Below are 24,623 nucleotides of genomic sequence, written 5' to 3'. Positions count from 1 at the left end.
GCTTTGTTTCATCATCATCAAGGAAGGCCATGCAAAATGCAGACATAGTCTCCTGCCTGAGTTCCTCCTTGTCCAGGAAATCTTTATTGAGGGCCTCCAGGCAACAGCAGTAGTCGTAAAGCTATTGATGTTCCACTGCGAGTAATAGCAAAGCAAAATCTACATCCTGCATAAATTGAAATATCAAATGCAGCAGTGCATAACTGGATAAATGCGTCAGTTGTAAATTGGATAGGAAGGGGGTAAAGGCATTTCCTTCAAGAGGTCTCAAAGAGAGGTTTGCAAGTAGAGAGTGAGGGAATCAAATAATAAAAACAAAAACACCTACAGTCATGAAATGTCGTTTGGGGACGTCATAGATCCCTTCCTTCTGCTGACTGGTTGGGACCTGCGTTGGATCAGAGGTTGATTCAGATCAAGAATAAGTGAGCAACACCATTCTGTTTAGTTTTTTTTTTTTTTGTCTTTTTTTTTTGAAGCCTCTGTATTTAAAAATAAAGCTAACCAGATGAAAAACCACGAGGCAAGCATTTCTACTGACCTAGATAAACTGACTAAACATATTAGATGAAGTCTATGCAACATTCGTGGAGATGCATTGTGATCTTTAGAGCGATGGCATTATAGAAACTCCACAGCTGGGGGCCATTGATTCATTTCTGCTTAAATCAATATCGATTGCAAACAATGTTTAAAAGGTTGCAAGGCTGGTCTTTGAGTATTAAGAAAGCCTCTTGTTATTCTTGCAACAGTATATTTCAAACTATTTCACCTGACAACGATGAGAATTACTTAGCGCTGATCTCCTTTGTATATTCTTTCCCACATTTATCTATCAAGTACAGTCTTATCCTCTTACTCCTTTTATTCTCTCTCTCTCTCTCTCTCTCTCTCTCTCTCTCTCCTCTCTCTCCTCTCTCTCTCTCTCTCTCTCTCTCTCTCTCTCCTCTCTCGCTCTCTCTCTCTCTCTCTGTGTCTCCCTCAGTTAGGTTTCCTCCAAGTCTATTGATCTTGTTTCATTCTGAGATCAAATGGCATGGCAAGTGATTAATCTCTCTCTGCATCTTTCATCTTCAGAGAAGCAAGGGATACAGAGAGGGAAAGAGAGCCAGAGGAGGAGAGCGAGAGCGAGAGAAGAGGGGGATAGGATTAAACCATACAACAGGTCCCTTGAGCCCTATGCTAGTCGCTTGAACGGTCTGAACTGAAAGGTCAGAGTGGTTGATATCTGAAAGGAGACCTCCACACTGGCTTTTGGGTGAATTAGCCTGGCTAAATAATTGACCTTGACTTTGCAGCGTCTGTTTGAGATGTGATGTGAGGCGCCATATATACACTGCAAAAAGTGGTCTTTCTCTTTATTTTTTGAAATTGCTAGAATGAACCGAGCCTTCTGCTATTGATCATACAGAAACATGTTTTGTTTTTAATATTTTGGATGTCAAGGTAAAAGGTTTCCATTCATCTTCAAGGGTGAAATACTTTTGTACCAAAACAAGTCTAACGTAGATGGTCTACAACTGAATCTAGAGAAATCCCTCTTTTTTTTGTTCTATAATCCAATCGAGATTTGTAAACTTCGTTAAGAAAAATTCTAATGTAGCTGTAGTTATAACTGTGGAGAATTATTATCTTTCGTATAGTATGAGGAAGGATGAAGGGGCGGGCTTGTCTTTGTACCTGATAAACGCTCTCCTCTGATTGGGGGCCACGGAGGGGCTCGTGTCCAGCCTCAAACACAATGTACTACAGAACAGAAGTAGTGGGCACGTCATAGAGATGCAGAGAATATTGAGATGAAAGATAGTGATGAGTCGGCATATAAAACAGAGAGATGCAGCAAGGGGGAGGGTGAGAGAGAGAGAGAGAGAGAGAGAGTGAGAGAGAGAGAGAGAGAGAGAGTGAGGAGAGAGAGAGAGAGAGAGAGAGAGAGAGAGAGAGAGAGAGAGAGAGAGAGGAGAGAGGAAGAGTAAGAAAGAGAGAGAGAGAAACAAGGAGAGGGAGTGAGAGCGAGCGTGCACAGAGGATGAAGGGAGATGGCAAGCATTAAGGGCATAAAAAGAAAGTCAAGGAAGAGATGGGATGAGGTATGATAAAAGGAGTATGGAGGTTGCAAAGAAAGAAAAACAGGTTGACGTGGGAGGAGGAGAGAGCACAAGTATAATAGGTCAGGCAGCAGTTCAAGGCAACGTGGAGCTCTTCAAGGTTTAAAAGGTCTCCCTTCACCAACATCAGAATAGCTATATGCTCCACCTCTTCACTAAATAACAGAGCCAGCAGCCAGAATGTTCATTTGAGATCGATGAAGAAGTCACCAATAATTCCTCAATCGCCAATCACAAATAAAGGTTCGCAAGTCTCACTTACAGATCTCAAATCAAGATTCTGTCCACGGTCTCTTATTGATTTTTTTTCTTTCCAAACAACATCAACCTAATTAAAAACAAAACAAAACAAAACAAAACAAAACAAAACAAAAAATAATCAAAAACAAAACTGCAAATGGGATGTTTTATGCAAACATACTTGCATTAACAGCTACCGAGCAAAGACCAGAGATGACTCTGGAGGTTTGGGGCCGTGCTACTAAAGGTATTGTTGGAAGTTAAGAGTTAGTGTTGTCTGTATTCAGTGTGAGCAAAAGAACACACAAATCATGTTTCAGCCATAGGCACAGGGTGAGGGAGGGTAACAACCAGTCAGGGGCATGTCTTTGGAAGGAAATCAGAACATTGACACAGATCAACTTAAAAAATATGGTTTTACAACACTGCACTGGCAAAATGGGAGTCGAATGGTTGAACAAAACCGTCTGCTAGGATGGTCCACTGAGTATTACTGGCATGGCGGGATATCATGAATCATTAATTCAAGCATATTGGCGACTGGAGAAGATATTTGCATTAAGGATTGACTGTTTCAGAGTCCCGGTTTAAGACTAGATCACAAGTGAAAACAGCACCAGTGAAGCTAGAAAAGCGTCAAGGTCAGCAATGTTTCATTCATGTGTTGGTAATCGATTATGTTTCAGGACGTACCTGGTAAACTGGATCATCTACCTCGTCCTCCAGGATGGTCTGTGTGGTGACGGGAGAGAGCGGCATAGTGTTGTTTTGTTTGTTTGTTGGTTTTTTAAATAATAAGCACAGCACAGTAGAGGAAAGAACAGGAGTGTTAGAGAAAAGCCCACGTAAGAATTAAAAAAAAAATCAGTATCACTAAAAAACAAACAGAGAATGGCTGCGAAGAATTCAGCTTTCGTTTGGCTTTCTTTCCTGCTGCAAAAGAAAACGTGCCTCAGTCTAGCTTTTTCTCACGGCACACATTAATATTATTAAAAAAATTTTCACCCTTTTTTTTCTCCCCAATTTTACTCAGCCAATTACCCCACTCTTCTGAGCCATTCCGGTCACTGCTCCACCCCCTCTGCCGATCCAGGGAGGGCTGCAGACTACCACATGCCTCCTTCCGATACATGTGGAGTCGCCAGCCGCTTCTTTTCACCTGGCAGTGAGGAGTTTCACCAGAAGATGTAGCGCGTGGGAGGATCACGCTATTCCCCCCAGTTCCCCCTCCCTCCTGAGCAGGTGCCCCGACTGACCAGAGGAGGGTGCTAGTGCAGCGACCAGGACACACACCCATATCTGGCTTCCCACCCATAGACACAGCCAATTGTGTCTGTAGGGACGCCGACCAAGCCGGAGTTAACATGGGATTCAAACCGGAGATCCCCCGTGTTGGCAACGGAATAGACCGCTACACTTCCACAGACAGCACAGACATTAATATTATTACAGATGGATATCACATTTGAAAATCGTTGGCCTATAATGAGTCACCCAAACATATGTACATGCACAAATACACACATATACATACATACATGCACCCAGAAACACGCACCCGTACCATTTTCTCAGATGCATACTTAATTCTAGTTAACAAAAGCCAAGAAAAATCTACCACCATGCCAATATCTTTTGATATTTCGTAGAGAAATTTGTGTTGCAGCCAAATGCTGCCTGCATATGAGCAGCAAGAACCACTGAAGAAGAAAGTGGCTGACTCTGTGATGAGGTGTAATCTCACCATGGGATGTTTGGTTAACTGGAGTCCAACAAAAAAAAAAACAACACGTCGCATAAAACCAGCAAGGACGAGACTGCTTTGGTCTTACCTGGTAGACGGCCTGCTCACACTGTTTGTCCTTCTGGGCCTTCTTCTCCAACTCCTCCCGCTGCTTAATGTCATAGATGAGCGTAAAGAGGTCACGAAGGTCAATGATGAGAGGCTCTGCCTGGATGCCAGAGAGAGGAGGAAAGAGTAAGAGTAAGAATAGGAAGACGGAGGTATCAGCAAGAAAAAACATGGAGAAAGAGGATGGAAGAGGACAGACAAAAGACAGGCGAAGGAGGGATATCATCAAAATGACACCTGCAGTTTCCTCAAATTGGCAGTATGTGATGTTATGAACACTCCACCCCCCCCCCTTTTCTCCCCAATTGTATCTGGCCAATTACCCCACTCTTCTGAGCTGTCCCCATCTCTGCTCCACCCCCTCTGCTGATCTGGGGGGGGGGGCTGCAGACTACCACATACTTCCTCCGACACATGTGGAGTCACCTGACAGTGAGGAGTTTCGCCAGGGAGACGTACTGCGTGCGAGGATCACGCTATTCCCCCCCAGATCCCCCTCCCCCCTGAACAAGTACCCCAACCAACCTGAGGAGGTGCTTGTGCAGCAACTAGGACACATACCCACATCTGGCTTCCCACCCGCAGACATGGTCAATTGTGTCTGTAGGGACGCCCGACCAAACCGTAGGTAACACAGGGTTCGAACCGGTGATCCTCGTGTTGGTAGGCAACAGAATAGACCGCCGCGTCACCCGGATGCCCCCCGTTTATGAACACTTATGGAGGCAACCTACACTAAGCTAGTAGTCAGCAGCTGTGTGCACTTACCGATTGTCCAGTCTTGATGGCCACAAACCTGTGGTGACCCTCTTTTCCACAGACATAACCGAAGGCTCGGTGGTCCCTGGTATCCTTGGCAATGTAGCTTATCTCATGGACCGAGTGGTGGTGCAACAGCACCTAAATGACAGAGGTTGGTTTTTGGCTGAGCTGTTGGTTAAACCTGGGTCATGCACAGATAGTATGGGCTCTAACTAAAAACTGCAATACCACAGCACATCATTCCCCCTCCTATATGGATGGGAAAGGCCGTGCCTAAAATCTGACATCCAGTCCTGTCATAAAGAACTGTGATGGGAAACAATGACCTTTAAAAATCAAAATTGGTGCAAAATGCAAAAAACAACATGTGCCCCAATATATGGTAAACCTCAAAGTACCTGATATTCAGAGGGTGAGCCTCCTTTGCTGACTTTCAGAGCTTTCTCGTGCGGGTTTAAAATCTGTGTTGCGTAACTATCCTGTTTGCAGCATAGCATTCGGTTGTCACTTCAGATATAGAACATGTGCAGCAAAGATGGGGGGGAAAAGAACAAGTTTTCTCACATGGAGGTCAATAATTCAACAGATTCCTTTTTTATTTTTGTGTAAAATGAGGTGACAGGAATGGCCCTTCCCTCTCACAGCCTTGACAGTGACCAGACAACCTCAGCAACTGACAATTTAAAGGCCACATGAAACAGCATTTAGGGCGTTGAGCCCTCCTCGAAGTGAATGAACTCCAACCATTGTTTCCGTAGCTACGGAGTTTGGAGAAGGAAAGGAACGTTTTTGAGTGTGAACAGCTAAAGATGCAACTGCGTCTCGTGATATCGCAGTGTGGCAGACCCACGCGTTTTGATTTTTACAAGGTGGTGGTTGGGGTGGAGGAAAAGTCAAATCAAATTACTACTGGACATTTTACAGTTTTCTTGATGCCCACCCACAGGTGCAAAACTGATGTCACTATGAATTTGATGCCATTTCCAAGGATGAGAAAACATGATTATTTAGATTATTAATAATAAATATTATCATATTATATTATATATTATATTGAATTATATATTATGTTAAATATTATTATCTAAGAATTATTAATAAAAATTGTATTTTTTGGAGGAGGAGGAAAACGTTTTTTTCTTTTCATGTGTACTTTATCCATTTTCCCCCCCCTCTCTCCTTATGGATGCCCATATTTATATATCATCAGCGGGATACCAGAAGCTGCCAATCTGGTGCATGAGTAACGCACATGTGAACTAATGAGCCAAAGACTGTCCCCATTTTCACATATGTTTACTATTTTTCTTTGCATACTGGGAACATGGTTGCGGATATCGTGTAGATTTTAAGAGTGGCAGACCCATAGGGCAGCTTTAATCACAAATTATGACAACTGCACATACATATACAAACATGCATAGATGTGCGTGAGCATGCACGCACACACACACACACACACACACACACACACACACACACACACACACACACACACACACACACACACACACTCAAAACACACAGACTAATTGACTGTCCCTCAGGGACCCCCACCTGCTGCTCTACTAATAGCAAAGTTAAGCCCGGGCATTGGATGGCGCTTTCATCAGGATACTAGCTGATATTAGGCTTGTTCAGCAGGAGTGCATCGCTGGAAATGCTTCAGATTAATGGAAATATAAAACTAATACGACTCCCCTTTTCCAAATGATGAAGAATCCTGTCAGCTTTAGATTAAGTATTTCTGTGTAAATACTCGCCGAATCTGCCTGCGCTTGAACGATCTTCCATTTTAACCATTATAACTCGAGAGGGATATTAAGTGAGAAGTGTTATTTACTGTGAATAATCAGTAAATAAATTGAAGCGTGTTGTGGGGAGGGTGGTGGGCAATTTCCAAAACGAGAAATGAGCTTGTCAGAGATAGTGAGCGAGTAAGGGAAGGGAACGGTTGCGGTGTTTAATGTTTTATTTCATTATCCACTAAAGGACATGGCACTATCACCGCAATTCATGGTGAAAATGAGCACTATCAGCAACTGGGTCTTATTGTGGGAATGATTTGGGTTGGGAGGGGTCAGCAGTCACAGGACCAATGGCGTTGTATAATTATCAGTTCGGCGTTAACAACAGCTGAGGTGGAGCCGAGGTGTAATTAGCATTAGCAACGATAATCATTAAGGGGTGGAACGGAGCGCTAATTATCGGTTAGCGCTGATGAGCAGAGAGGACCTATCTTGCCGACAGAATGCCTCAGGTCGGGAGAGGGAAGCCCCTCGATCATCCTGTAATGGAACAGCAGGCCTTTATGCCCCCCGGGGAGGGAGAGGAAGCCGAAAAGGATGGGGGGGAAATAGCTCGTCTAAGAACATCGCCATGCCATCGCTCACATTACTATCATTAGCAGGCGGCTAGAGCTGAGTGTTCTTAAGTAAGCCCTGCGGCGAATGGTCTTGCCGGGTTGTATATGAAGGGAGTTTAGTGAGGGTCAAATATCAAAGATGAGACTTGCATTTTGACGATGCAGGGTGCACATTTTATGGAGCGACCGCACTAACTGACGAGTTTGCAAGAAACAAGCTTGTTATTGCTTGACGAAGAAAATGGCAGGATACTTGGTTATTTCAGCATAATTTATACTCTGATAGCCTCCCTGTTTCCCCGTCTTCCCCCGCATATGAGCAGGTGGTGCAGTAGCACTAATATGTCAACTGTGAAACACGGCATCCGGGCTTACAAGATGGCGGCTTCACCGGTCGTTGTGGAGTGAACTGAACCGTGTGAGGGGTCTGCCCTCTGGATGTCCTATAGGTACACAGCAGCAGCTGGCAGGGGCCTCACGGTGAAGCTCTGCCCCACAGGCCTCACTGCTTACATGATACTCACCCCCGATCTTTCATCATATATCTTGATCCCACCGAAAGAGACCGTCAAAAAGACTCTCTGCTTATGCTCCCCCTTGGAACGTGCTGAGGATGCCATACCCTGTGGGAGATTTAAGAAAAGGAAAAAAGAAAAAAAAGACAGAAATGAGGAGATGAAGGGCTATGAGCACAGCTTGAGAGATGGTGAGCCATATTGTCTTCCAACTCAGGTGAGTGTGAGAGGTAGGGGAGAGGTAATGTGTGTGTGTGTGTGGGGGGGGGGTGACAGTTATTACATAAGGTGCAACAGGACAGCCTATAATAATCTTTCATGTGCCTTTTCTTGAAGCTTTAATCCCAAAGGAATTCACACGTATCAACACTATTATCCTTCTCATTGCTATTTCTTTCTGTACACTTTAGTCGAAGCATGTTTGGTCTTTTTCAATGTGACATAAAATAGCGCAACCGAACGTCTTGTGTTGTGTTGCGGACAGAGCAGCTCGCTGCAGCAGCTCCTCACCCTGCTAACTGAACAATCACCTAAACCTTGGAAGCACCTTTTTTTATTCCCCATGAATGTCTTTTTTATATATATATATTGCTCACTCCGGTGAAATCAATTAACATGTCCTCTGTATTCCTCTGACCTATGAAAAGGCACGATCTGTGTGCTCGATGTCTTTTAATGCATCGTGGCCTATGAGAGGAGCGAACGGGGGAGAAGAGAGAAAGAGGAGAAGACGTAAGAGAATAAAGACCTGCTCGCTGAGCCGAACACGTATGACATGTCTGAGCGCTCGGTCACATTGGCGAGTGACTGTACAATACATAACAGCAGACGCCCCCCCCCCCCCATTCCCTGTTAACATAGAAGATTTCAAACAGGGTTATTATGAAGTGAATACCATCAAAGTCTGCTTTTGCCCCAGTCTTGAGCATAGGACAAAGGAGGGTCTGCAGTATATATATATATATATTAGAGAGAGAGAGAGAGAGAGAGAGAGAGAGAGAGAGAGAGAGAGAGAGAGAGAGAGAGAGAGAGAGAGAGAGAGAGAGAGAGAGAGAGAGAGAGAGAGAGAGAGAGAGAGAGACTAAGAAGAGAAGAGTCTATGGCTGCTGTCAATCAACAACCAGCTTCTCCATTTGGTGGATTAGTCCTCCAGGCGGCGAGAAGCAGCTCAATAGAAACCTTTCCCCCTCTTCTATTCCCTGTGTAGATAATAGCAAGTCGGTATTGACTGCAGCATTGACTCTAAATGTCTGGTAGCTGGAGACTACAGGAGTCAATCGAGTCATACGCAGGTCGCCACTGACATGTCACATCAAGGAAGAAAAAAAAAAGAAAGAAAAAAGTTGTTTCACCTAATGTGGATTACACATGGCCCCAAGTTTGGGTATTGGGAAGATGAGAATCCTGCTGTCTTCACTCTGCTGTTCTACTTAAGGGGCTTCCTATACATTTAAGCTGCGGCAATCTCTGCCACAAGAAACTTAAAAGCCCCTGCACACTTTTTCTTTTGGAGAGGGATTTAGCCCCTACCCACTTCCTGCAAAGATGCTTATGTGCCCGGTTTATCCAACAGAGAGCGGTAGTTATGTCCTCCCAGCTACTTGGCAAAGCCTAAGTACCATAGCTATTGAAAAGGATGCTAAATAAACTATCTTAAGAGAAAAGTAGGCGCGCTAAGATGCACCAGAGTTTAGCAAGCATCAAACACAGAGCTCTTGTTCCTTTTAAAATAAGATTTTACTTAAACTGAACTTTTTTTAATGCACACACTTCAAAGTGGTCTCTAGTAACGAGTGTTCAGCCAACTTTTCACCCTCTGACTGTTGTTCGACTTCAACCTGATTTGCCTTTCAAAAACTTCTACAAAGAGCAAAGACGATATCCAGGTCAAATTGTGACATTTTGTAGATGCGGTAGAAGTACGACTTCCTGAACAACATCTTAAAAATAGAAATCCATGGGGTGTCCGGGTAGCGTAGCGGTCTATTCAGTTGCCTAGCAACTCGGGGATCGCCGGTTCTAATCCCCGTGTTAACTCCGGCTTGGTGAGGTGCCCCTGCTGACATAATTGGCCGTCTCTGCAGGTGGGAAGCTGGATGTGGGTATGTGTCCTGGTCGCTGCACTAGCATCTGGTCGGTCGGGGTGCTTGTTCGAGGGGGGGGGTAGCGTGATCCTCCCACGCGCTACGTCCTCCTGGCGAAACTCCTCACTGTCAGGTGAAAAGAAACGGCGGGCGACTCCACGTGAATCGGAGGAGGCACATGGTAGTCTGCAGCCCTGCCCGGATCAGCAGAGGGGGTGGAGTAGTGACTGGAATGGCTCAGAAGAGCGGGTGCATTGGCCAGGTACAATTGGGGAGAAAAAGGGGAGAAAATAGATAAATAAATAAAAATACAAATCCGTGACTGATATCAGTAGATACTCGAGGCAGACCATATTTATGATTTACTGAAGTCAGGGTTATATACACAAGTGAAAATGATCTACTGAAGCGATATACTGCTTGTAGCGTCTCCGTACAGGAAGCCAGCTGACCTACAAATTCAAGCAGTAGCTTCATAACTCTAATTGGCAGTGAACTTTAAGGAAGTTGTTAGAAGAGAGCTCCAAACTCAGCAGAAAGCTAAAAATATGATGCCCTATGAGAAGGAAGCAGAGCACGAACCTTTATCCATTTTGCAAAGAACAGCTACCTTACAACGGCTCGCTACATGACACAGAAGTGGGCAATAACACAGTTAGATTTATATTTGTTCCGTTTGGCCACTTCCTTAACGAGGCTTCAGTGAGTCAGACGATACTGGACATGACAGCTCCCATGATTCATTCTGCAGAAAACAAAGACAGTCCCATGTGTGTCTTCTCCAAATTAGTCTTTTCCAAAACAGTGTGAGGTGAATGAGAGGTCTGACTGATGTATGGACCAGAACGGTGGCGCTGGCCATCATCACATAGACACAAATACAGAGAGTATGTGTGTGTGTGTGTGTGTGTGTGTGTGTGTGTGTGTGTGTGTGTGTGTGTGTGTGTGTGTGTGTGTGTGTGTGTGTGTGTGTGTGTAAAGACTGACAGAGTTAATATCAAGGTGCACACACAGTGAGTATGGGTGGGAGAAAGTTGGAGAGCTACAGACGTCCACATTCTTGTTCACATACACACACACACACACACACACACACACACACACACACACACACACACACACACACACACACACACACACACACACACACACACACACACCTGTAGAGTAAGGGAGAGCAACAGACAGTGTTGGGGAGTAACTAGTTACATGTAACAGCATTACATAATTAAACTACAACATTACAATTTCATTTAGCAGACGCCTTTATCAAAAGCGACGCACATCTGAGCATTAACACAACACAAGCAAGGATCTAATTATAATCCGTTACTGTTACTGAGAAAAAAATATGTAATTAAATTACAGCTACTAATCAAAATGTTGGTGATTACAAAGGGGTTACATTCTTTTTTGGTAAAAAGCTTATTTGTTCTGGTGGCTGTGCTTTAAACTCAAAATATCCCAGTCTTAATTCAAGTTGTATTGAAGAACTTTTAATAAACGCTCGACAGTAATCAGTGTTGAGTACTGTAGTGAGGCTTACACTGCCTGGTTTACATTTATGTTTCAAGGACTTTTCAGCTTTATTGCCTTGTTTAAAACAGTTGTTAGTAAAGAAATGAAACGTAATCAAATGTAACAAGTTACATTACTTTGATGACATAATTAAAACAGTGACTCATAGATTTTTAACAGAGCGGCTAGTAATCTGTAACCCATTACATTTCAAAAGCAACCTCCCCAACACTGGCAATAGAGACATACACACACGCACACACACGCACACACACACACACACACACACACACACACACACACACACACACACACACACACAGACTAGTCCACACCTTGAGTTTCATCATGGAGTCCTGGCACAGCTTGTCCCGCGTGCCGCTGTCACCTCATCAATCCCGATCAACTTGGCCTTGTAGCGCACGCCATCTCCACGGAAACGCTTAATCAGCCCCGCCTCACTGCGGTCCTGACCTGCAGCAGGGGCAGAAGAAGACAGAACTCAAATTGAGAAGACAGATAGACAGAGAGGAAAAAAAACTGATAACAGAGAGTGATGGTGTATGAATTCAACAGATATCTTAAGCTTGGTATAGTGCTGTGTGTGTGTGTGTGTGTGTGTGTGTGTGTGTGTGTGTGTGTGTGTGTGTGTGTGTGTGTGTGTGTGTGTGTGTGTGTGCTCGTGTTGTGTGTACATGTGTGTTGTTAATGCATCATTGAGTGTGTGTGTGTTGTGCACAGAAACCTTTCTGTACACGAGCGTGTGCGCGAAATTAGTAAGGGGGGAGAGAGAGAGAGAGAGAGAGAGAGAGAGAGAGAGAGAGAGAGAGAGAGAGAGAGAGAGAGAGGGAGAGAGAGAGAGAGAGAGAGAGAGAGAGAGAGAGAGAGAAGTCCTCTGTTCTGGCATAAATATTTATGGAACAAGAGATGTAGAACGAACAGAAAATTAGCAGCTGCCAAGACTGAAAGAAAATTGAACTTGAAATTGAAAATGAAGTCGGGTAGAGCCTGGCACAATCAGTGACCTAACAGACCAAAGAGGAAAACAAATCAGAACATGGAACCCGTTGCCCTCCCCTTACCCAGGGCCATGTGGGACATTCATCCTCATGACTAGCATAGAAGGTGCGTGTGTGTCTGTGTGTATGTGGGGGGGGGGGTCCTCTGTCCTCTAAACCCCACTGACACCCACCGTTCCCATGGGCGCTATTGGTGGTGACGAACAGCTTGAATGGCTGCTATTGAGTGGAATCATCTCGGTTGAGCGCTCACCCACAATCCTCCGAGTCCTCCATGGGTGATGGATGTGAGGAGGTGGATGGTGGCAGGAAGGTTGTGGGATGGTGTGGTTAGAGCAAGCGGTGTTTGGATGTGTGAAGAACAGAGGGAGTTGTCTGGTTTGCTGGCAGACTAGTCTGCCCACAGGCTTTTTTTTTAATGCCATGTTCCTTCCTCTCTTCCTCTTTGACTTTCATTTTACATGTTGCTGGTCTCCACCATCTCACCATCTCACCCCCCCCCCCACCAAAACTGACATTTTTCTAATTTTGCTTCTTGATGTACGCTGGCTCACCATTTTGATTACGTTGGTCCGAGCCCTGGGCACCACGTTCCTCGTCTGTTGTGAATAAACTGTCGCCTCTTATCCAATATGGGGGTCTGTCGGCATTAACAGACTCCCACCACGCCGAGACGAAGAGATAGCAGCGCTATTTCGAATCAAGGTCGCCAGCACCTTGGAGAATTCAACACTATTCCAGGTCCTCCTTGCACTCGATTCTAGGTCATAAGCCCATCAGTTAGCCGCACATTTAAGTAGCTGGTTAAGCTGCATATGAGAAGAGGACAAGGTTTAATATCCCTAACCGAAACTGTCAAGCAGTGCACTAAGACCATATTACACCAAATGAGCTTATTCCACCCAGAAACACACGGTACTGCCATCCGTGCTACATCTCCTCTTGCACAAATGTAATTTCCCCTCTGCTCGTTGCATATTTCAATGGAATGTCTTGTAAGAAGTTGAGGGGAGGAAATGTGGGGGAGGAAATCGCAGGAAAAAATTGCAAATTAAGAAAAAAGTGCAAATGGAGTGTCCCGTGTAAATGGGGGGGGGGGGGGGAAGAAAAATGTCTCAGTTCAAACACAGGCTCTTGTCTTGTCTTGCTATGCACACTCTCTCACTAATTCATGAGGGTGCAATTCTCTAATGGGGAGAGGGCTTGATAATGCTAAAGTCATTATAGTCTCTAAGTAAGTGAATGTCAAAACTGGGTCTTATTCAGACTTGTTTTTCTGCCCAGGGAAAAGACGCCTTACATACAGCTCATGTACGGTGTACCTGAACGTTAACCCGAGTACGCATAGCATGGATACCGCAAGAATTAAAAAAAAAACCTATGTATATTAATTTTAAGAATCATTTTTGAACACTCCCCAAAAGACATTTCAAAGCTAGAGTGCGGGAGGTTTACATATGAACGTCCGTTACCTTCATTGCCAAAGGAGTTAGTTCACACAACGTTGATCGAGCCCACCACCGCCGGGGAAATGTCTCCGTATTTCACCAGTTTTTAAATCTGGTGTCTGTGGCGACTTTCCCGCGCTCGAACTCCGGTAGTGATGCGTTTTACGTCGACCGGCAATGACCGCTTTGCCCGAGCGGAAGTAGCGACGGAGTAGGCGGAACTAGGAGTATGGCGTGAACTATGGCGGGAAAACCTGAGAAGCGTCAAAGAAAAGTGTCTGATGCTCCAGAGAAAAAATAGACTTGTCGTTCAGAGGAAGGATTAAAAAGAAAAAAGAAAGCGATCGACGGTGAGGAAAAACATGGATAACCATTGGTGTAGCTTTTCCTCGTTGGCGAGCGTTGAAAGAAGAGAAGCGACTGAAGGCAGATATGGACGTCGCGTTACCGCTCTTGAACAGGTGGATATTGGTAAAATATGTGGAGTAGGCTATGTAGCTATAACATTTACTCCACCTAAATGACGGATCCTTGTCTTGGGGCTGTGGAAATTTCTTCGTATTTTTGTAACTACTTCGGTAACCGTTTCTGAGCACGAGCCGACAGTGTTGGTGTAATTACCCTCACAGCCAAAGGGGGGAGACAAAGTTCTGCACTGCAGGTTTAATTAAAAGATTTGCACAAAGCCATGGTTGGAGTCGCACTCCTGTTGCGCCTGTTGTTTGCCCGGCTCCCAGTTTTTAAAAACACAGCAGAACAGATACCAGGCAGCTTGAGCCTTATCTGCTTCAAACAGTTCATTGTAGCTATTCATGCAGTATTACAATGCTCCCTGGTTTTAGCCGACCCATACACTATATATTAATGTAAAACGCATGCTGCTCTAATTCCATTTTAAATATCATCAGTCCGATCCAGTGCCCCTCTCCCACGTGAGATTTTACCAGATGTTCTGTGCCATTTGTTTCTTACACACACAGTGTGCCATCTCTCCCTCTAACACTTCAGGAGAGATTTATAGATTTATGCTCAGATCCTTAAAAAGTAGGCCTTGCATACCGAATGAGAGTGTTGACACAGTGGCATAACTCCTACGGTACGTGCTCCGGGTTTAGATCACGGTGAGTGAACGTACTGCATTTGGAAACTAAAGAGCTGCAGGGCATGCTGTTTCACGATGTTACACACTGAAGAGAGCGGGAGAGGGAGAGAGAGAGAGATGTTCCTCCAGCTTCCTGGATTTGCAATTACCCAAGGTTGAGTGGTTCTCTCAAGAGTTTCTGGCCTATAAGCTTGACGCTGATAATCCGTCTGACAGAGTATATTCTAAAGTATATTCTACTGTGGTAGTGTGCGACTAAATACATCCATGACATGGCACAAAAATGTGACTAGCATTTTAGAGACTGAACTGAGAACACACCAATCATGACAGGAGATGGCCTCAAATTAATCGATACAGTGTCCCACCTGAGATACAGGCCCTGGACCAGGAGCATGGAGAGAACAATTACGACTAGCCCTGCTCCGTAGTGTTTAGGGGCTTGTCAGTGTGTTACACCCTCCTTCACCGCACTAGAATGGGGACAGGGAAGGGACAGATGGCAACAGATGGAGAGTCAGAAGTGCCCCTCCAGATACGAGAACTTGGCACTGAGATATTCTTTGTTGGGGGGCGGGCATTGAGGCAGCTTAACCTTTGAACCCCTTGAACATGTACCCATGTTTCTCATATCATTCTATCAACATCCCTGTCTGTCAATATGTCACATGTATGCAACTCATTTAGCTGTAATGAGAAATTGAATGTGTTGCCTATTGTGACTAGCCTGGCGGTTTGTCTTCCTGTCTGTTGTTCTGTGACCGTAATGAACTCTACTGCTCTATGTCAGCCCGTCGGTCTCCTGAGTGCCTGTCCCATCCGCCTAGTGGGGTGATGAGTTAAAGGAGCAGTGTATAGAATGGAAGTCGGAGTAGGGCAAATCTGTCACCGCCATCTGCCTCCCCCATGTGTACAAACTAACATTCATAAGCTCCAGCAAACATACAAATGCACATCTACAGACATTGGCAGCAGCACAGCTTCCCTGGTCCAACCGGCACGAAAGCGTGAGCCCCAAAATCAGAATTACACTGTGCTGCTGCTGCTGCTGCTACTCTGGCAGGGAAGACATGGAAGAGGTTTTGGCTAAATGAAGGATCGTTGAAACAATTACTGGCTTAATGAGGGATATTATGCACACCATTAATGCGGTGGATAGTACATTGACTCACGGCAGAGTTACGTAGTTATTGATGTGCCCCGGGTGATGATGGGCAGGATCCGTGTTCAGGTATGGCTAAATGACACTACTGTATTACTGTGATAATGGTGAACCAGTGTGATGGGACCATATAGAATAAGTGCACCATCAAATGGTTGGGCCAGTGGGAACTGCGGCAATGGAAGGTCCTGCTATTAGCTAATTAGCTATCAGAGGAAGATTGAGCCTGCCCCACTTCTAGCGGTGTGTGAAATGGTTGGTATTTACAGGGCATCTTAGAACCTGCTAATACAATATATATATGAGAGGTAAGTGGAGAGTTAACAGTGTGCCGTTTTCCTTTCCTCTCTGTCGCTCTTTCTTCACTTCGCTCTCACTTTCTAATCTCTTCATCTCCCTCTTTCATCATGTCTCTCCCTCTTGTGTCTTCTCTCCTCTCTCTTTTTGAAATGAATCATTTTTGTGCACAGATTACAGTGGGAAGCAACAGTTGCTATGGAGATGGGGTAAAGTCACGCATGTAAAGCAAATCCATCAACAGGCAGAGGGGAGCTTCAGACCAGCTATAGTAGACACTGTTCTGCAGTAAAGGGCTGTTTTGGGGTTTTTTCCCCTCTAATGAGTTGACAAGGGGAGACCGTAGTGGTGCTAAAATGTAGGAAACAAAAAAAAACTATGCGGAGCCACTCCACTGTATCCAACTGGGATGGATAAAGGAAAGCAATGAGAAAAGGGCTATTTCAGAGATAAGTATAAAACAATAGTAATAACAAAACAAACACTCTTGCTCTCTCAATATGAATCCATATAAGCTTCTCTTAGCCAGCATCCACCCACATGAACCAAAACACTATTTTGTATAAATGCATGTCGTCAACCAGCTCCTTGAGAAGGTCCTTCACCTGGCCCCAGCCAGCTCTGCGCCACAGCTGGCTGTGCTGCGTGACAGTTTGCATCCATCATGATGTGGACCCATTTCCATTTATATGGCTCTAAATAGCATCTTTGGTGATTGTGACACTGGGGGCTGCAGCACATGTGATTAACATGGTAAAGTGAGGGACTGATAGCCTGGACTGATAGCCGCCGCCAGTGAGCCGCATTTCCACGTATGTAATAGTGTCCCCCCTCCCCCCGCGCTCCCCTCCACTTAAATCGATGGACCCTCCTCCAGCCCAGCCATTTATCTGAGCAAGCTGTCTGAGCCAGTGAAACAGCCACAGAGGACCTGGCCCCACGGCCTTGTTACAGCAAGACTGGAGAAGTCAGATTTACTGGACTGCTGGACCAGCTTTATTCATGGAATGAGATATAAGCAATAGGGGCAATGAAGAGAGGGAGATAAAGGGAAAGAGGGAGAGAGCACCCCCCCTTCCTGCTAGCTCCCTCACCCTCTCCTTGACTTTCTTTCTACCTCTTCTCCTCTCTCTTAGCCTTACTCAATCCCATTTCAATCTCCCAGTGACCGTTCTGAGGCTGTCTCGGCCAATTACATCACTCAAGCTGTTCATCGAAGTGACAGGGTGTGAATTACCCCGTCCATGAGACCAAAATCATGCCACTACCAAAACCCTGGGGCTCCACAGAATGGCTGTTACTACATCTGGATCCCTGGGATGAGACAGGGTGCCTCCAGGCAGCCCTGACTGAATGAAGCCTCTCTCCATATAGGCCAGCAATATTTAGCTCCATTCTAACGTGACTCACTGAAACACTCACCGTCTTCTGTCAAACATGCACAGCCAGCGTGTCACACTGGCCTCCACCCTGTCCTCATGTCCTTGTCCCTCAGGTGGGGTATAGGTAGGAATACACTACCTTTCTTTAATACAGTGCATCAGGCCTTGAGCATACATCCCCGTCTTTTGTTTGTATTTTCTTATTCTTTCCTGCCATGTGCAGCTGTATGTGTGTCTGTGGGTGTGTATATGTGCGCGCGAACGTGTGTATGCGTGTGTGTGCATGTTCTCGTTCAGCTATAGTTGTGACTAATTTGAGTTTTTAGCCATAGGAGTGACAGACATTTTCACAACGTAAGGATATTTTCATTGGTCCTTGCTTTGAAAAGTAAATACTGGCCCATTGCAGGGTTAAGTTTTGCATTAGGATTAGGTTGAGGTTAGGCATATAGTATTTAAGGGTAGGAGCCAGGGAATGAATGTGGTTAATGAAGGCCTGTATAGACAAACAAATGTGTGTGTGTGTGTGTGCGTGTGTGTGTGTGTGTGTGTGCATGGGCAGTGGAGGGGGATAGTGTGGCAACTGTTTGTGCACATGTGGTGTGTAGGCTAAGTCTCAGGTATGCAAAGTTTGTTTGCGTGTGTGCGTGTGTGTGTGTGTGTGTGTGTGTGTGTGTGTGTGTGTGTGTGTGTGTGGGCATAATGGGGTTTTTAAAGTCAATGAAAAAATTTTTGAAGAATTTTTCTTTCATTATAGATGAGGTTCTGCATGAGGACAAGTAGCAAGGGAAGCTATGGGAAGCAGACTCTTGAAGATACACTTAAATGCATCATAGATGGTGAATTACTGAAATCAGTGTCTCGGAAATGTGGCATACCACCAAAAACCCTTCGTCGGCATCGTGACCAGCTGGTGAAGAGACCAGGCAATATTCATCAGGGGAAAATGGCTGTCTTCTCTGCAACCTTCGAAAATGATCTGGTGTGTTACATCCAAAATATGGAGAGAGCTCTCTTAGGGCTAATGTCATTGGATGTATGGAAACTGGCCTATGACCTGGCTACAAGAGTGGGGCTCAAACACCCATTTAGTCATGCCAAAAGGTCGATGGGGTAGACTGGTTTCAAGCATTCATGAAGAGGAATCTATGCCCTTCTGTCTGCACCCCACAGGCCACCAGCCTTGCCCGAGCAGTAGGATTCAATAAAGTAAAAGTGGGTGAATTCATTGATGTTTATGAAAACCTATCTCAGAGGCTGAACAACATATATGTCCCACCAAGCTATGGAACATGGATGAGACAGGAGTCCAAAGCATCCAGACACCCCAGCCTGTGGTGGCAACAAAAGCTGTTCGACAAGTCGGGAGGATGACGAGTGCAGAAAGAGGATTTAATGTTGCTGCTGTGTGCACAATGAATGCTGCAGGGCAATTTGTTCCTCCAATGCTTATCTTCCCGAGAAAGAGAATGATTGAGATCCTGATGAGAGGGGCACCACCTGGATCTGTGGGAAGAGTTTCAGATTCCGGTTGGATCGATAGCAGCCTATTTGTGGAGTGGCTCTCCCACTTTGCGAAAAACGTGAATTGCAGCAGGAATGAGCCACACATCCTCATACCTGATGGGCACCACTCACATAAAACCTTAGAGGCTGTTAATCTGGCAAGAGAACTTGGCATAACCATGATTTCACTAACACCCCACTGCAGCCATACAGTGCAGCCCCTTGACAGGACCTTTTTCAGAAGTCTGAAGATAAGCTACAACAAAGTAGCCAACCGATGGATGACCAAAAACCCTGGGAAGAGGATTACCATCAATGAGATTGCTGGCCTTTTTGGTGAAGCCTACAGCCAGCCTGCCAGTGTGGGAAAGGGGGTGGAAGGGTTCAGGGCTTGTGGCCTTATGCCATCTAACAGGGACATTTTTGGAGAAGAGGATGTCAGGGCAGCATAGGTCACAGAGGAGCCAGACCCTGCCCTACAGCCTACTCCACCCACCTCCAAGTCTGTACCACCTACCCTACAACTTACTCCACCCACCTCCAAGGCTGTACCACCTACCCTACAGCCTACTCTATTCACCTCACACCAGGCTGCTCATGAGCCCATTCCTGGTAAGACAAGATAAGTGTCCTTTCATATTTCAGAGGCTGCATGTTTTATCGAGAGTGCTAAAACTGTTTTCTGTCCATCATGAGCAGAGACCACTGAACCTTCAGTGTCAAGTCCCATCATGGCAATCTCACCTCAGCCAAAGTTACAGCAGGCAAGGCCAAGAAAAAGGAAGGCTGACTCAGCAGCAGTGCTTACAGCCTCACCCTACAAGAGAGCTCTGGAGGAGAAGGCCAATGGCAAGAAAATGCTGAAAAAGTCCCAAGCAAATAAGAAGATCCAAGGAAAGAAGAAGACCTAGGAAGATGAGGATGCTGAATATCTGTACTGCACTGAGCTGCTCTCAGTTAGTGGTTGCAAGTGGGTAAGATGTGAAAACTATATGAAATGGGCTCATAAGGGGTGCAGCAATGCAATGGAGGTGGGTTTCTTGTGTGAGTTTTGTGCAGGAGTTTAATTTTTGTTGTGCTTTCCTGGCTTAAATGGAATTTCTTAGGCCTGATTGTTAAATTGTTTGTCTGACTTGAAAATAAATTTTTTTGGCATGTTCACATCGAAATTAAATTTTAATAGCTATTTTACTGAATATTTGAAAATGCAACCTGAATTGAAAATAATACCATTATTCACCTCATTTTAATGATTTTTTCACACTTGCATGCAGTTTTATGTAGCAGTATTTTTATGTCAGTAAATTAAATATCAGTGATAATAAAGTTATAATGTTTTTAAACAAATCTCTCCCATTGTGATTTGTCCTCGGCCCATCATTTCGAAATTAACTAGCAATAGCCAAAATGTTGTAAAAACAATCAAAAATAATTTCTGTATGTTTAATACAACATTTATGTTTCAGTTAAACTAAGAGCAACGCCCCTCATGGGCATCTTCCCCCGGCATCTTCCTCGTGTCATGGGGGAAGATGCCCCTTCACAAGATTTTTACATTTAGATTTATAACAACAAAGTTGTAGTCACCTATGATTTAATTACCTTCCAAATGTGTTTACTTAAGGATACTTCTTGTGTACATATTACATTGATATTCTATATATAGATAGTAAAAGAAAATAAGCATTGTTCTTAAGGGGGGCGTCTTACCCCAGTTTACCCTAAGCGTAGCCACTATGGCAGCTGACAAGGCCATTCTTTGCATCCTTTTCAAAGAATTGACGGAGCCTGATGAAATCAGCTTAAATGTGTTTAATATTATCAAATACTTACAACAAACATGTCTTCTAATGTCTTCAATTGTTGCACACACCAAGCTGCAGTGGAAACATTTGTAAAGGACTTTAGTTGGATCCATTTTGCACACTGCCTTTTTAATACGGCAGGGTTTATACACACGTCACTGCTGATTGGGTAGCACCTCTGACACAGCCACCGAATGAGAGAAAGCGTACCTCGAAGCCCATTGCACGCCGTTTCATACCGCTTCGAGGAGACATGTTCAACTTAGAAACCGTAGCAAAACAATGCACACTGTTTTCAGATTGAACGTGCCCATGGTCAGGGTAAGAATATCAGGGTAAAAGCCAATCAGAGGTGGAGTAGGAAGCAGTAGTATGTCTTCGCAGAATGTGGGTGGGAAAAAATAACGCTACACACACACACACACACATACACACACACACACCTGCTAAATTTCAGGCACACTGGTGCAACCAGTGACAATGTTTAGTCCCACTTGACAGATTTTTGGTCGCATGTGCGACCCTGGAGCCCCGGTGTGTGTGTGTACCTTCATATATGTAGTATGTACCTGCAGTATTGTACATGGCTATGCACCTAGCCGAACTAAGAATGTATGGGGAAATAATCTATCTTTATCATAAGTCCTATTATTTGTCACTGTTGCCCCAGTTCAAGTATTCTCTGATAAAAAAAAACCTATAATCTACTACTACTACTACTACTACTTTCGGCTGCTACCGTTCCATTTCCATCTCTTCCTGTCCTCTGCATCCTCCTCTGTCACACCAGCCACCTGCATGTCCTCTCTCACCACAAACATAAACCTCCTCTTTGGCCTTCCTCTTCCCTGGCAGCTCCATACTCAGCATCCTTCCCCCAACATACCCAGCATCTCTCCTCCACACATGTCCAAGCCATCTCAATCTTGCCTCTCTTGCTTTGTCTCCAAATCGTCCAAATTAAGCGGTCCCTCTAATATACTCGTTCCTAATCCTGTGCTTCTTCGTCACTCCCAATGAAAATCTTAGCAAAATAATCCTATAATACTAAATCAATATTACTTATAACATTAGTAATGATAGTTAAACACTAATATTCTAATCACATAAGTTATATTAGTAATGCTGATTCATATAGGTACAGAATAATGGCGTTTCACCAACTGACCATTATTGTAAAAGATTTATGCTGAAGTAAAAGCTTGCTAACCTTTGACCCTCCTGGACTCCTTTCTCTGGCTGGTTTTGACACCTGGCTGGAGTTCGGCCTCTGCTGACATCCTCCCCTGCTGAGTCCTTCGCCCCTCTCACAGCAGATCCAACATGAGTTAGCAGCAGCTCGCTAATCCTCCAACCGTCAATGTCCAATGTCCCCACCTCTGGTCCCCCCCTTTTACAGCTGTCCTAGAGTGGCGAGGGACTCTTCTAAATCCATGGTGAAAAGTCTGGTACTCCTTAGTCAGTGACGATCCAGCATGGATAACCACCGTCCGTCAGTGTGGGCCCATGGTGCATAAGATTAGGTAACAGATCATGAAAAGCTGAATGAATGGTATAGAACTGAGAAGGGATTCAGATCAAGTCTGGCATCTTCTGAAATGTCCCTGAGTTTTTAGTGAAGGTCAGTCATCACACGATCTGCTGTTGCTCTTTACCGAGTGTCCACCTGCAGTTTAGGTGCGTAATTCCCCCTCGGGCACAGCGAAGCACTTGTGGGATCAGGTACTGTTCTTCAGAGAAGGTCGGCAACACATGTTCCTCTTTGGTAGAATACTTCAGATGCACACCGACAACACATCAAAGTCATCCGCTCTGAGCTCTGAAAGAGAAGGAGACGAGAATGGAAGTTAATATTAAGCCACAAGTGGTTGTTAATTACCAAAAACAAACAAACGCCCTCAATCAGTCATTACGACATCAACTCGACTCGGGAAATGACAGCAACCAGTTTGAAAACTCAACAAAGAGGATATTATCAATTCCAGATCATCCAACATTAATCAGCGTGCAACAAACATACCTACTAACCCCTCACTACACGCCACCTTTCTCTAGCTCTTTGGTTTGTGTTGTCGCTGTCTTCGAGAGGACTTGGGGCCACATATGTCGAGCTAGTTGTTGTATGTGCTGTTTAACATTTAGTAAGTAACACTGAAAGCCTAAACACTGCCTCTGCGTGTGAACCAGTTTTGGAGGACTGTTTGGTAATGCGCCCCGGAAAGAACGAAAGGAGGAGGAAGTAGGAGGAAAGCGATGAATGACAGACTGTTTTGAAGCTAACTATGGAGAGGATCCTGCCACGGCAGGCGATGAACTGGAACCCCCACTTTGTGCTTTAATGCCCTTGATTCATCTTCTGCTAACATGGGAGCGCTGCCAGGCTGGTGCTGTGGCTGGCACCCATTCGGTTGGCATGGTGATGAGCCATTGTTGGAGAGGAAGCCCTTCAACCCACACTGGCCTAAAAAGAGCTGCTGTTCATAACATGTGCTGGGCGCACATCCTTGTGTGTGACATTGTATGACATTGTGAGTGTGTTTGTGTGTCTGAGTGTGTGGCGGGGATGAGCAGGAATAAGGGCGACCGGAAAAGACAGGGGTTAACGTTTGTGTCTGTATCTCCAGGAATAAGCCAAATTAAAAAAATACTAATACAAATTTTCAAGGTCAGAAGCACCACCATTCATAACCACATTACCTATGGGCTGCAAACAACACACTTTCATGGCTGTTCACAAAGCAGCCTAATGGTGAGGAAAAAATGGCATATAATTTATGTGACATGCACAAACCCCATTTAAGGCAGGGAAAAACAACTGAGAACAGAAATTTGACGAAAGCCTAACAAGCTGAAAAGTTTATCTTTTTTCTTCCTCCTCCCCGCTGTAAAAATAGAAGGAAATGAGGAAGACGTCACGAAGAAACCATTTGGAGCGCAGACTTCCCATCTTGAAAATATTTAGCGCTGTTCAGTCGGCATCCGGTCTTCTGTACATGGTGGACACACAAATACATAGTACATAGGCCCCCCCCCCTTTTCTGCCCAAATGTATCCGGCCAATTACCCCACTCTTCCGAGCCGCCCCGGTCACTGCCCCGCCCCCTCTGCAGATCACATGCCTCCTCCGATACGTGTGGCGTCGCCAGCCGCTTCTTTTCACCTGACAGTAAGGGGTTTCACCAGGGGGGCGTAGCACGTGGGAGGATCACGCTATTCCCCCCCGAACAGGCGCCCCGATCGACCAGGACACATACCCACCCGCAACAATTGGCCGTGTCTGTGGAGACACAACCAGTTGTGTCTGTAGGGACGCCCGACCAAGCCGGAGGTAACACGGGGATTCAAACCGGCGATCCCCATGTTGGTAGGAAACGGAATAGACCGCCGCCACGCTACCCGGATACCCAGAGATCGTACATAGTTGCGCAAATCTTTGAGTATATATGTCAATGGATAGATGT

General features: G+C 45.0%; 1 protein-coding gene across 1 annotated transcript; it reads right to left on the bottom strand.

Moving 5' to 3' along the window:
- Positions 1-328: 328 nt before the first annotated feature.
- Positions 329-22,442, bottom strand: LOC130133623 (disabled homolog 1-like; the record flags this gene model as incomplete). The annotated part of the gene is given in 9 exon segments (XM_056302070.1): positions 329-388; positions 1,681-1,746; positions 3,039-3,077; positions 4,178-4,297; positions 4,966-5,097; positions 7,849-7,947; positions 11,777-11,814; positions 11,817-11,915; positions 22,373-22,442. Coding segments are annotated over 9 exon segments (723 nt in total), but the record flags the coding sequence as incomplete, so codon positions are not given.
- Positions 22,443-24,623: the final 2,181 nt, after the last annotated feature.

The sequence above is a fragment of the Lampris incognitus genome, unplaced genomic scaffold (assembly GCF_029633865.1).
Source record: "Lampris incognitus isolate fLamInc1 unplaced genomic scaffold, fLamInc1.hap2 scaffold_427, whole genome shotgun sequence".
Lineage (NCBI taxonomy): Eukaryota > Metazoa > Chordata > Actinopteri > Lampriformes > Lampridae > Lampris > Lampris incognitus.
Note: the sequence above shows the minus strand (reverse complement) of the source record. Positions and strands in the feature narration are given on the sequence as shown.